The 12,590-nt window shown below is 48.3% G+C and overlaps 1 protein-coding gene across 5 annotated transcripts in view; it reads right to left on the reverse strand.

Moving 5' to 3' along the window:
• HVCN1 (hydrogen voltage gated channel 1) overlaps positions 1 to 11,798 on the reverse strand; it is a 31,330-nt gene extending 19,532 nt beyond the window's left edge. The window contains exons 1-3 of one of the 5 annotated variants that reach the window (XM_081036404.1): positions 11,644 to 11,798; positions 10,962 to 11,049; positions 6,692 to 6,731 (exon numbers count right to left, since the gene is read on the reverse strand). In XM_081036404.1, the coding sequence (XP_080892530.1) occupies positions 6,692 to 6,712 (21 nt within the window). In that variant the 5' untranslated portion in view covers positions 6,713 to 6,731; positions 10,962 to 11,049; positions 11,644 to 11,798. Of the gene's footprint in view, positions 1 to 6,691; positions 6,732 to 10,961; positions 11,050 to 11,079; positions 11,390 to 11,454; positions 11,539 to 11,597 lie in introns of those variants that run through there. The other 4 variants (XM_081036403.1, XM_081036402.1, XM_081036406.1 and 1 more) reach the window with 4 other exon arrangements.
• Positions 11,799 to 12,590: the final 792 nt, after the last annotated feature.

Genomic DNA, 12,590 nt, shown 5'->3' on the forward strand with positions numbered 1-12,590 from the left:
ACAACCTGTCCCCACTGTCTGGAATAGCCTTGGCCTGTCTCGCCCTAGTTCTTTTTTAGGCCATATGGACATCTAGCTTTTAGCTCCCCTGGGAGGCCTGTAACCGCCACCTGCTGGATGAGGGTCCTTCCTCTATTTCCCCATCACACCACTAACTAATGAGCACTGCGAACTTGGCGGGGGTGGGGGAGCAGAGACTCCCTATCTCAGTCACGGGGAGGAGCTCAGCAAATACCTAATAAACGGATTAACAAAAAACCTGCAGGAGCTACCCCTCAAAGATAAATGAATTGCCTACTTCTCTCTTACACATGACAGGTAAAATTATTACCTGGGAGAAAAGGGAAGAAATGAGAAAAACAGACCTAGAAGAGATGGAGAAAACAACGTTCTCACCAATACCTATTTTTACAGCCTCTGAAGCTGCCATCTGTAGGAGAGGGAAAATCCCTATTTCATGGTCATCCAATAATCACAGAAAAGGGCACTTTTCAAGAAATTCAGCCAATTCCTGATTCCCAATGTCCCGTAAGTCCCCATTTTCCTGTTCCCTCCCAGAATTTAATTTTGGGGACTTGAGGTGCTTATTAATTAACACTCTTTCTACAAAACTCCAACAACAGCAGTGACATCTGTTACTACGGATTGTTAATTACATTAGTGTTTATGTTACCATTAAGTTCCTTAAATGCACTATTTCATTCAATTCCTAACAACCCTCTGAGGTTGAGGTCATCATTTTGGGTTTTGGTGAGGGAGGTGACATGTCCAGGGTCACGGACTGGGAAAACGGCAGAGACAGGATTGGAGCCCCCTGTGCTGTGTGATTGGTGCCCATGTTTCTCAACACACGGTCAAGAAAAAGCCAGGCAGCCAGTGACTGGACAGCTGCCTGCTAGGAGGGTGTAATGGGTTGAATTGTGGCTGCCCCCAAATTCATGTCCACCTGGAACCTCAGAATGTGACTCTACTTGGAATATGGGTCTTTGCAGATGCAATGAATTAAACATCGTGAGATGAGACCATCCTGGATTTGGGGCAGGCCCTAAATCCAATGCCTGGTACCCTTACAGGAAGAGGAAAGGACACACAGAGGAGGACACCAGGTGACGATGGAGGCAGAGACTGCCGTGATGATTACAAGCCAAGGAACACCGAGGACGGCGGCAACAGCAGAAGCTGGGGGAGAGGGACGGACAGATCCCCCCTGCGCCTCCAGGCACCCACCCTGCCGACACCTTGATTTTGGACTTCCAGCCTTCAGAACTGAGAGGATGAATTTCCGTTTTAAGCTACCCAGTTTGTGGTTATTTGTTATGCTAGCTCCAGGAAATGAATCCAGAGGGCATATGCCCAAGTCAGCTTATGACTCCCTGGAGTAAGCAGGGTCCTCACAAAACCAGCCGGATGAAGCCTGTGTCCGTGTTTCTGCAGCCAATCCTGGCAGCAGTTTACAGGCCGCCCCCATCCCCTCTTGCTCTGCCTTGTAGCTTGAAACAGTCCTGAGGAGGAGGCAGGGCAGGGAGGGGAAGTCTCTCCATTCTACAGAAGAGGAAACTGAGGCACAGGAGAAGAGACCAAAGGTCCAAATCACAGGGTGTGGCAGGTAGACGGAGGTGTAAGGAAGGGGACACTATATACCACCTGGCGGACATGTAAATGGTTATGCCCTTTTTTAGGAGGGCAGTGGGGCAGTTTCTTCCATCTTTTGAAAAACTGAGTCTCTCCAATGTGCCAGACATACCAGTGAAGGAAAGGATCAGACTTCAACCAGTTTCTATCAAAATCTAAAGTGCCCCTATCATGTGACCTGACAAGGGACTCACGAGCACACAGATGCTTGCTGCAGTCGCTACAACAGCCCAAACCTGGAAATGACCGCACGGCCCATCGTTAAGTACACGACAGCAGACGCACACTGCAGATTGCTATGTAGCCAGGAAGCCTGTGGGCCTGTGAGCACCGACACAGGACGCGTCCTTGGTCTACGGTTAAAAGCTAGCACCTTTCAGACCAGAATGTATCGTATAATTCCATTTTTGTTAAAAGCAGATAAAAATCAACAACCCACACCAAATGGTTTCTCCCGGAAAGGGAGTGGGATTGGGTTGGAGGGGGAAGAGAAACTTTTCTTTTTTCTTTTTTCTATTAGGTTTAACCATAAGAAAGAGTCATTTTTGGAGGAAGATCCAGCCGGCAGAGAATTGAGTGGTGAAGGGAGTCTGTGAAAGGAGAAAAGGAGACAGGGAGAACGAATATATGTACATTAACACATCCAACATACACATAACTGGAATCTCTGAACAGGGAAACCAAAACAATGGAACAAAGCAAATAGTTCAAGATGTAATTCAGGAAAACTTTCCTGAAATAAGAGACATTTAAAAAATTGTTTTTGTAGGTCAAAACTGGTAGAAATTAGTAATTTCATGTAGTTCAACCTAACATATACTAGTTTGTTGTTTTAATTTCTTACATTGAGAACTTGTTCACGTAGAATTTTTTAAAAGAAACAAGAAAACATAAGCGGTAAACCTGGCATAGGAATTCCAGTCTATCAGCTTTATTCTTTCCAAGACGCTCTGCCAACGAGGGGGAAATATGGCAGAAAAACTGGATTTTTTAAAGCAGAAAGAATGGTATTGTAAGAGGTGGAATCAACGTTCTGAGCTGCAATCTTCCCTCCCTTAGAAGACGGGGAAACTGAGGCTCTGTAACATGGCAACTGTCACTAGTCAGCAGACATGGACACACATCTGGGTCTCTTGTCTTCTGGTCTGGGGGTCTTAAGACACACACAGGCAGGGTCAGATATTGTCTCCAATCCCCCACGGCCCACCCATCAGTAAGCCCTGTGCATTCTAGCATCTGAATGACCCTGGAATCTGATACGTGCTTCCGCTACCCTCTGTCGTGCCCTCGGCCTTGCCTCGTCCTCTCACGTGGAAGGTGTATCAGCCCCTCACTGCTGTCCCGTCACTCTTGTATTCTCTTCAACAGTCAGAGAGCACTTCTCAAAACAGAACCATGTCACTCCCTATGCAGAAAAGGCTTGCTTGGCGCTGGGCTGGCATCTGGGAATTTGAGATTTCGGGAGGGTTCCCTCCACTCCCTGATGAGAAAGGAAGGGCTCACGGTCCCATATAAACAGTGAGGTTTATGTTGAACATCTGCTCTCCTTCTAGGAATCTGCAATTCTTATAAGTGCTGGAAAGAAGTTGCCTCCATGAGCAGCCCCAGTAAGAGCCCTGGGCACTGAGTCTCTAACCAGCTTTCCTAGTCGGCAACACTTCACAGGCATCGTCACAACTCGTTGCTGGAGGAATTAAGCGTGTCCTCCGTGACTGCACTGGAGAGGACTCTGGAAGCTGGAGCCTGGTTTGCTCCAGACCTCAGCCCATGTGCCTTTTCCCTTTGCTGATTTTAATGTGTTCTTTTGCTGTAATAAATCTTAGCTGTTGAGTCCTATGAGCCCTCCTAGCAAACCACTGAACCTGGGGTGATCTTGGGGACCTCTAACATACTCCCCTATTAAAAACTTTTCTTTGGCTTCCCACTGCTTTTAAAAATAAAGACCCAAGTGTCCTGCAGAGGCCCACACCTACTCTGCATGCTGTGGCCTCTGCCTGCCTACCTTACCTCACCTTTCCCCAACCTCTCTGCTCTGGCTACACTGTCTCCTCTCAGCTCCCTGTACTGGACAGATTTCTTTAACCACAGGGACTTTGCACATACATTTCCCTCTGCCTAAAATTCCCACTCCTCTTCCACTTTGTCATTTATCTTCTTTTCCCCTCGCAGGAGGTCTCCCTCAAGCATCTCAGCTCCAAGAAGTTGACCAGGTATCGCCCCCTCCCACACCCCACCTTGCATTCATGCAGGGCCCCACACTCCTGCCCTCTGGAGTCAGGTGCACCTGCTTGTGTGACTGTTGGAGTTGGTCGCCCCCATCAGGGCAGAGACCAGGTGGATTCCTGCTCATGCCATATCCTCTGTCTGGCGGACTGCAGGTTCCCACTACACATATCTGGAGGATCAAATGCATCCCTGGCAGGAAGACCCAGCAGCGAGCTCATGCACCCCAGCACTGGCTCCCCCACCCCCAGCCCCCAGAGATTTGTGTTCTGAGGAATGCCTATTTTTAAAATCAGGGAAGTCTTTAAATAAGTGTAACTGCTTTTCCTTCTCTAGGGTGGGGAGGAAGTTTGAGGTTCACAAAACCAACCACCGTGATGGCTAACCAGCTTGGGTTAGGGGTGCTGCTTATGGGCTAAGGGGCCCAACTGGTGGCCCAGGTCCCCGCACCCCAGAGTCAAGCACTACAGCATCTCTTTCCTTTTCCTATAGGGTCAGGATCCCTCCTTTCTTGATAAGAGTCTGCTGACCCAGCAAGATGATCATGAGACTGAGTGGAAACGACGTGGGAAACAACATCCATAGCAGAGGAACCGTAGTGACTAACTAGAGCTCCTGCCATTTCCGAGCTCCGTGCAAAGCCTTTGACAACACACTGCAAACACTCCATGAATTGACGGGTTGAATCTCTATTTACAGGTAAGGAAACCGGGAACAGAGAATCCAAGCAACATGCTCTAGGTCACATAGCCAGAGCTCGGATTCCCACGCAGGCTGCCTGGCCCAAGGCCCCCTCCTTTTGTCTACAAAAGCATAGAAAGAAAATGAAAGCAAAGAAGAAAAATGCAGTTATCCAGCTAGAAATTACGACCTACCCCCAGTGTGAATGAGTCATCTGGGCCACCCCCACCCCCCAATGTCTTAGTGATGCTCTGGCAGTGGAAAGGACGGGATGAAGGGCACCCCTCTTTCTTGCCTCACAGTCTAACCAGTGGCTGTTAGCCTGGCTGCACACTGGAACCACCTAGATGCTTTAAAGAACCCTGATGCCTGGGTCCCAGGCCCTGAGATTGATTCACTTGGTCTGGAGGTGGCCTGGGTGTTAGGATTTTCCTGTGAGACCCCGAGCCTCCAGAGGACTCATGAGAAATGAGCCAAAGGGCCACAAGGTTCCCAGGTTCCCCAGACATGGCTGGTGACATGAAATCATCTGAGATGAGGAATGGGTCAGCTGATGGGCTACAAACACAGCTTATCTCATGATCGAGTCCACAGCCCCCACATATAAGCATCTGCTGTCGACAGGCACCCTGCCAAGTGCTTTCCGCACTCGATCTTATTTCCTCCTCACCACAACTCTACCAGGGGTTATTGTTCCCGTTTTACAGAAGAGGAAAACTGAGGCTCAGGGAGGTGGGAAGAGGCAGAGGAGGGCAGGCATCCCCAGCCTGCTCAGTCCCTCTCAACAGAGCTGGCTATGGCAAATCAAGCCTGACTCATGGCCAAAACCCCCACCAGTTTCTCCTACAACACAGTTGTTTTCCTCTCAAACTGGGGAGCTGCGCAATCACAAAGCTCCTAAAAGCAATCCTATTAAAACAGTTTTTTAAAAACATAATTAACTCTACAAGCATAAATCACTAAAAGGAACTTGGTCTTTAAATCAGTAAGAGGCTTATTTGCTACAAGCGCTCCTGGGCCAATCTTCCCCAGCTCCCTCACAATGCTGCTGGGCCAGCCCTGCAAATCGGCCCGTGTGTGATTACAAATAGGCTCCCACTCCCAGGAAGTCACCCAGGTGTGTCCTTGGTTCTGCAGCCCAACCCTCTGCTTCTCCTGCTTTGTCTGTGCCCTCACATCCACCCCACCCCTGCGACAAGTCCCTGTAGCTCCCTAGATTCATTCAGCCCCCAGACTCACCTGGACCCTCCTCCCCAGCTTCACCTCCTGTCACTTACCCTACTTGAGCAGACCTTTACTCTATTCATTTCTTTCAGTATTAATACTGTGAAAACGTGAGCAAAAGGAAATAAATTCATACTAATCTCAACACCCCAAACTGACCATCATCTATCTACCTCTCTCTCTCCTTAATCTGTCTTTTACAATTATAATCAAAGACTGCAGACAATTCTGCATCCTATTTTTCCCATTAGTTTTATGCATCAGACTTCTTCCTTTTTAATGGCCAACAAACTTACCAAGGAGTCAGTGCTCTCACGATTTCAATTTTTGATTGTTCCTCTTTTTTAGCACTTTTATCACCCGTTCTAAGACCACACTTTCTCACATTTTAACATCTGAAATCTGAACATGTCTTACCATTGACCACTTTCAGCACTGTGTGTCACGTTATATCACAGTAAATGGCTGTGCTGTGTTTTTTTCTTCATAGTCCATAAAATAATGGTGTGTCTACAATCAACAGTGTCTTATGTGCTAAGAAATATGGTGCTGTAAATTATACTTTTTCCTTTTTATTGGTTATTTCCTTTCCCGTGAGATGACCAGCTTGGATCATAAACATTTACATGATTCCTGATACACACAGTCAAAATTTTTTCCACAACAGCTGTGTGGGCTGACCTGGCCCCTCTCTAGACGTAGGAATGGGCCGGTTTCACCAGAGTATAACCAGCATCAAGCATTTCCACTTGCTTTTTGGGTTTGCCTAACTTAATAGGGAACTACAAATAAATGAAAGTATGAGCTGTTTCCATTTGCCTTTCTCTGATTAATAACAATAACTGGAACTCACAGGTGCTTTCCCTCTATCCTGTTAGAATGCCAAATAGAATCATCTTCTCAAGGCTGGGAGGTCACAGAATCAACTTACCTTTTCATCCAAGGCGGCCATTTTCCTGTCGTCTCCGGATCTGGAAAGTAAGAAAACATTTATCCAAAACTGTCATCGGTCATCCTGCCTTAGTGTGTGCTGTGTGACACTTTTTTACAATTTTTTTAAAACTTAAGTGTCTGAAAATAGTAAATAATAAAGCTGAAAGTGTATACAGAAGAATGTACATCCTGGGTATGTACCCAAAAGAATGGAAAACAGGTGAAATCAAATACATGTACACAAATATTCAAAGCCAAGGTGGAAACAACCCGTGTCCATTAACATATAAAAGGATAAATAAAAAATGTCATATCCATACAATGCAATGTTATCTAGCCATAAAAATAAATGAAATACTTTTGTAATACATATAAATAGCATATCATGTTGCACACCTGAAACTAATATAATCTTGTAAGGCAATTAGACCTCAATAAAAAAATTAATTAAAACAAAAGAAATGAAGTACTGATACGTGTTACAATATGAATGAACCTCTAAAATAGGCTAAGTGCAAAAAGCCAGACACAAAAATATCACGACATGGTTCCATTGTTATGTAATGTCTAAAATATGCAAATCTGTACAGACAGATTGGTGGTTGAGGGGTTGGGGAGTGATGGCTTAATGGGTATGGGGGTTTCCTTTTGGGGTGTTGAAAATGTTCTGGAACTAGATAGAGATGCTGATTATACAACTGCAACCATCACTGCACTAAATGCCACTGAATTGTTTACTTTATGATGGTTAATTTTGTTGTGTGAATATCACTCCAATTAAGAAAACCCAGGTAGACAGAGATTACAGTGTTGAGATTGCTCTGGAAAGCAGCAGAGAATCTAAATGCCCACCAACGGGTCTGGCTAAGTCAATTAAGGTGCATCTGAGCAGTGAGAGACTAGTGCTGTTACATCTTATGTGGATGATGAAAGAGGTGGATACTGTAGTAAGCCCCCCAACACATTATAGCAGTATGTAGAGTATGGTTCCATCTATGTGAAAAGACTACATATGCAATTGTTAAAAGTCTGAGGATATAGCCAAACTCTTCACAGTGGTTACTGCCAGAGAAGAAGGGAGTGATTTGGGGGTGGGGGAGGTATTTTCCTTCTCTTAGCTTTTGGAAGGTCTGAACTTGTACAACGACTATGTGTTACTTCTTAAAAAGTATTTTTAACGTAGGTGACATATGCAGTAAAACATTTAAATTATACAAAAAGACATAGTCTGACAAATTTCCTTTTTACCCATTCTTCCCAGAGACAGCCACTCTTACCAGTTTCTTATGTAGCCTTCGGGGGTCTTCTATGCCTTCACAAGCACATGCATATTTATGCTTTTTTTCCTTACACAAACGTGCAGCCACACACTGCTTGGAACCTTGCTTGTTTCCTTTTAGGGTGCGGTAGACTGAATAATGGCCCCCTGAAGACGCACACATCCTAAGCCTAACGCCCAGAACCTATACACATGTCGCCTTGCATGTCCAAAGGGACTTTGCAGATGTGATTAAATAAAGGACCCCAAGATGAGGGATTAGCTAGGTGGGCCAAGTGTAGTCAGAGGGGTTACATCTTAGGTGGATGATGAAAGAGGTGGAACTGTACCACAGCTGTAAGTAGAGCAGGAGAATGGGACTTCCAGGGAGACGTGACTATAAAAGCAGAGATTGGAGTCAGAGAGAGATTTGAAGATTTTACACTGCTGGCTTTGAAGATGGAGGGAAAGGCTCACAAACCAAAGGATGGATGGCTGTCCCCAGAAATTGGAAAAGGCCAGGAAACATTCTTCCCTAGAACCTCCAGAGGTAACGCAGCCCTGCTGCCATCTCGATGTTGGGTCACTGAGACTGATTTTGGACATCCGATCCCCAGAACTGTAAGCCTAGTAAATCTATGTTGTTTTAAGGCATTTGCTATAGCAGCTGCAGGAGACTAGTGTAGTATCTCTGAGATCGGTCCTTGGCCGTGTTCTAGGTCAAGTGCACTGCGTGGCAGGACAGCACAGGATTCCCCTGGAGGAATGTGTATAGTTCCACTAGTGAGCAATATTTAGGGTGTACCCCAATCTTTTGCTGTCCTCATGTTCCAATGAATAACCCTGCACATCAGGTATTACTTTTATAATTGAAAAAATTACCATTTTGAAAAAAAATATTCATGAAGACTTAAAAAAAGAGAGTTCTTTCTCTCCCCTCAGAATCATGTTCAGGGACTCTCAAAGAGCTTCTTGCTGGTTGACTGGCAGAGCAGTGTCTGCAGCCAGCAGAGCTCGGCTCTTTGTGTTCCTGTTCCAGCCCCTGGGGGCTTACCCTGCTCTCACGAGATGGGCTCAAGTGGAACCATCACCACAAGTGAAGGTGAATGGAAGAATTAAGGTGCTCTGGAGACTTCCTTCCTTCACAAGACAGCAAAGAACTAGCACAAATGTAGAAAAACACCCAGCTTCAGTAATTAAAGCAACAGAAAATTTAAACCCACCAGGACCTCCCCATTAAAATAAACAAAGCAAATAAAAACGAGAACACCCAATGCTTGTAGGGCTGCAGAAAAACTTGCACACATTACCAGGGATAATTTTTCTAAACAGCCATCTGGCGGTAAGTGGCATGTGCCTTCAGAATGACCATAACCTTGACCTTAACACTCTGGGAATGATATATCTCAAAGAAATCACTTGGCAGCAAACAAACAAACAAACAAACAAACAAAAAAACAAACCATGCAATTTGGACAAAAATATTGAAAGCTGAGTTGGTATTATGGCTAGGTCCTGGAAACAGCACACAAGCCTCACTGTAGGGAAAAGCTGAGGAAGGCAGTAAACGGTTAGGAGGAATGGTAATTCTGAGGTCTATGTAGAAATACAGAAAGAATGCTGTTAAGCAATGAGACGTAAGGAGAACTCTGATGGTTGCACACTCTGCTGCAGTTGTACAAAATCATCAGAACTTTTACTATGTGCCAGGTGCAGTGCTGTGTTCTGGGGAATCCAAAGTAAAGAGGCAAGGAAAAGGTCAGGGCCCTGGGAGGCTGACATTTTAGCTGGCAAGACAAATGAGGAACGAAGGAAACACATAAGCGAGGAAACATCCATGGCTAAGCACGGGAGGAAGGAAAGAAAATGAGGCAAGAGAGAGGAGGCGAGTGTGGCTCCTGCAGTGGGATGGTCAGGCGGATTTCTGGGTCTTTTAGGGTGGTCCCCAAATTGCAAGGAGGTAAGTCACAAGAAGATGGCAGGGAAGAGCATCCCCAGAAGGAGGAGTGTGTGCCAAGGCCCTGAGAGAGCAGAGAACTTCAGCATGTCCAAGTTGCCAGGTGTGGCTGCAGTGGGCAGCTGAGTGAGAGGATGGTGGCAAGAGAGACAGGAATCAAGCCAGCCCGATCAATGCTGAGGGTCTGGGGGTCGAGGTGGAAATGTAAGAAGGGCCAGACACAGAATAGGCTGAGGGAAAGAACCTGCTGTAGGCATGCGCATGCGGGATGAGGAGAAGGGCAGGTTTGGGGGCAAGAATACTCTGGGCTTCCTCCTTCTTGCTAAACCAGTGGTGGGGGAGGCCTTGGGGGCTGCGGAGCAGTTCTGGAATTGTGCAAGCCACAGCCCAAAGGTTTTCAAAACCCTGCTCCCACCAGCCTTTCCTCTGGGGGGGTCAGAGTAGGGAGAAGTTGCTGCCGCCAGCCTTAGTCTTTTGCAAGAAGCTTAAGCTGCTTGGTGGGGTTGTCTGGAAACACTGCAGATTTCAGATAGCTCTAAGAGACCTGAGGTTAAAAGCGTCCAGGACAGAGAAGTGCTTCAGAGGGGTGGGGATGGAGAGAGAAAGGGGTACAGCTTGGGCCAGGCACAGGGATGAGCTTTCACACCAATCATCTCCTTTAATCTTCTCAGTAATATTCTCAGTGAAGGTTAGGTACCATGCTTAACCCCATGGGACAGACAGGAAGCACGGAGAGGTGAAGGCCCATGGTTAAGCTCACCAGAACCCCCTCTAGCCAGGGGAGATGCTGAGTAAAGGTGTGGAAGTTTCTGGAGGGGGATGCACTGCTCCCCACCACTCCTGGAGTTTACCCTGGCCCCAACCCACCATTCTTATTCGCACCCTTTATCCAGGCGATGGATTTGCTGCTCTGGGGGTTCTTCCTGCAGGGAGGGCTGGCTCATTTCAGCCTGGGGGGGGGGTATTAGCTTTACCCACCACTTCTCTCAGTGCAGGCTGCAGGGACAGCAAGGCAGGGATGAGAAATAAACAGACTTAGGGGTTCACACCCACCTGGGTGTAAGTTCTGGCTCTGCCTCCTTTGGCTGTGTGACCCACAGCAAGTAACTGGCGTGGCCTCTTTGAGTCTTGCTCTCTTCACCTGTAAGAGGGAGACAAGGATGGTACCTACCTCACCTGTTGCTGCTGCCTTTGATGGCATTTGATGAAGTGAAGTCACCTGGCCCAGACTCCATTTTCAATGGGAGATAACTGAGACCAAGAGGGGCTTCCCTCCCAGGTCCTGTGCGCGTCGTCGTCTCCTGTCCTCTCCCTCCAATGGACTCTAGTACCCCCTGGACAAGGCAGGAGTCCCCAGGGGAGTCTGCCCGCTCGCGTCGGCCAGTGCTGGAAAACGCTGGAACGCAGGGCAACGGGCAGGCTGGGATCCCGCAGGGTCCCAGCAGCATGGCGGGAGGCCTGCTCTCCTCGGAGGACTCGGGCTAGGGGGCAGAGAGAAGGGGCTTCGTGCCAAGAAGGGACGCGCCCCCGGCCCGGGAGCACTTACCCGCACCCCGCCAGCCCGCAGCCACCACTGCAAGTAAGAGCGCGGCTCCAGCCGGGGCCGCCCCGCCCACCCGTCCTCCCCGCCCCTCCCGTCCTCCCCGCCCCTCCCGCCCCCTGCTGCCCCCTCCGGGCCCGCCCGCGTACCCGGTCCCGTCTGGGTTTTCCGCTCCCGCCTGTGTCTCGGTCTTACCCTCGTTCTTGCCTGTCTACCGCCATCCCCCTTGATCTCTATCTTCCCCCCACTTGGACCCTCCCGCTCCGCAGGCTCGAGCCTGGCCTGGGCCTCCCGCAGTCCCGCAGATGGACAAAGGTCCCGCCGGTGGGAGCCAATCGCGAATCACGAGAATCCTGGCCCAGGAGAGACTGAGGGAAGGGGTGGGAGGAGGAAACCACTTCCTTCCTCAGGCGGGATGGAGGTGGGGCGCGGGGTAATGGGGGGCGGGTTCGTCTCCTTCCCCACCACTTGGGAAGGAGGACTTGGCTTCTGGCAGCCCCGCTCCCCAAACTCCTGATTACTTAGAGGTGGCCTTGCTTGTCTCCTGCACAGTATCTGTCTTAAGGGGATGGAGGTGGGCAAGATGTCCTGGAGCGGTGGAGGGAGGCGGAGGCAACCTTGAAGATGTCAGATGTCTCTGGAAGGGGGCTGAGTGAGGCTGGAGGTGAAAGGGGGGTGTCCTGCTGTAAGGCTGGTATTGGCAGGAGTGGGGAGCCTTCCTGCCTGCAGCTCTTGCTCAGGCCAACTCCCACTCCCCTTCAGCCCAGCTGTAATGTCCCTCCCTTGTGGGCTCTCTTTTGCCCAGGCTTCCCCAGCACTCCATTCATACCTTCTTTATGCTGCTGCTGCTCACACTGGAATCAGTTGTTACATTAGCCTCCACCTTCCCAAAAGGACCACTTGTCCCAAACATCCAAGGGCAGGCCTCTATCTTCTACACAGCCCCCTGCTTCTGGTTTAGCTGGGGGTGAGAGGAGTCCTAACTCCCCCGAGTTGAATTAGTTTCTGATGGTTGCTATAACAAGTTACCACAAACCTAGTGGCTTAAAACAACACAAAACACTTAAAACAACCCATCTCTGGAGGTCAGAAGTCCAAATGGGTCTTGCAGAGTTAAAATCAAGGTGTTGGCAGGGCTGTGT

This window comes from Rhinolophus hipposideros, assembly GCF_964194185.1.
Source record: "Rhinolophus hipposideros genome assembly, chromosome: 24".
Lineage (NCBI taxonomy): Eukaryota > Metazoa > Chordata > Mammalia > Chiroptera > Rhinolophidae > Rhinolophus > Rhinolophus hipposideros.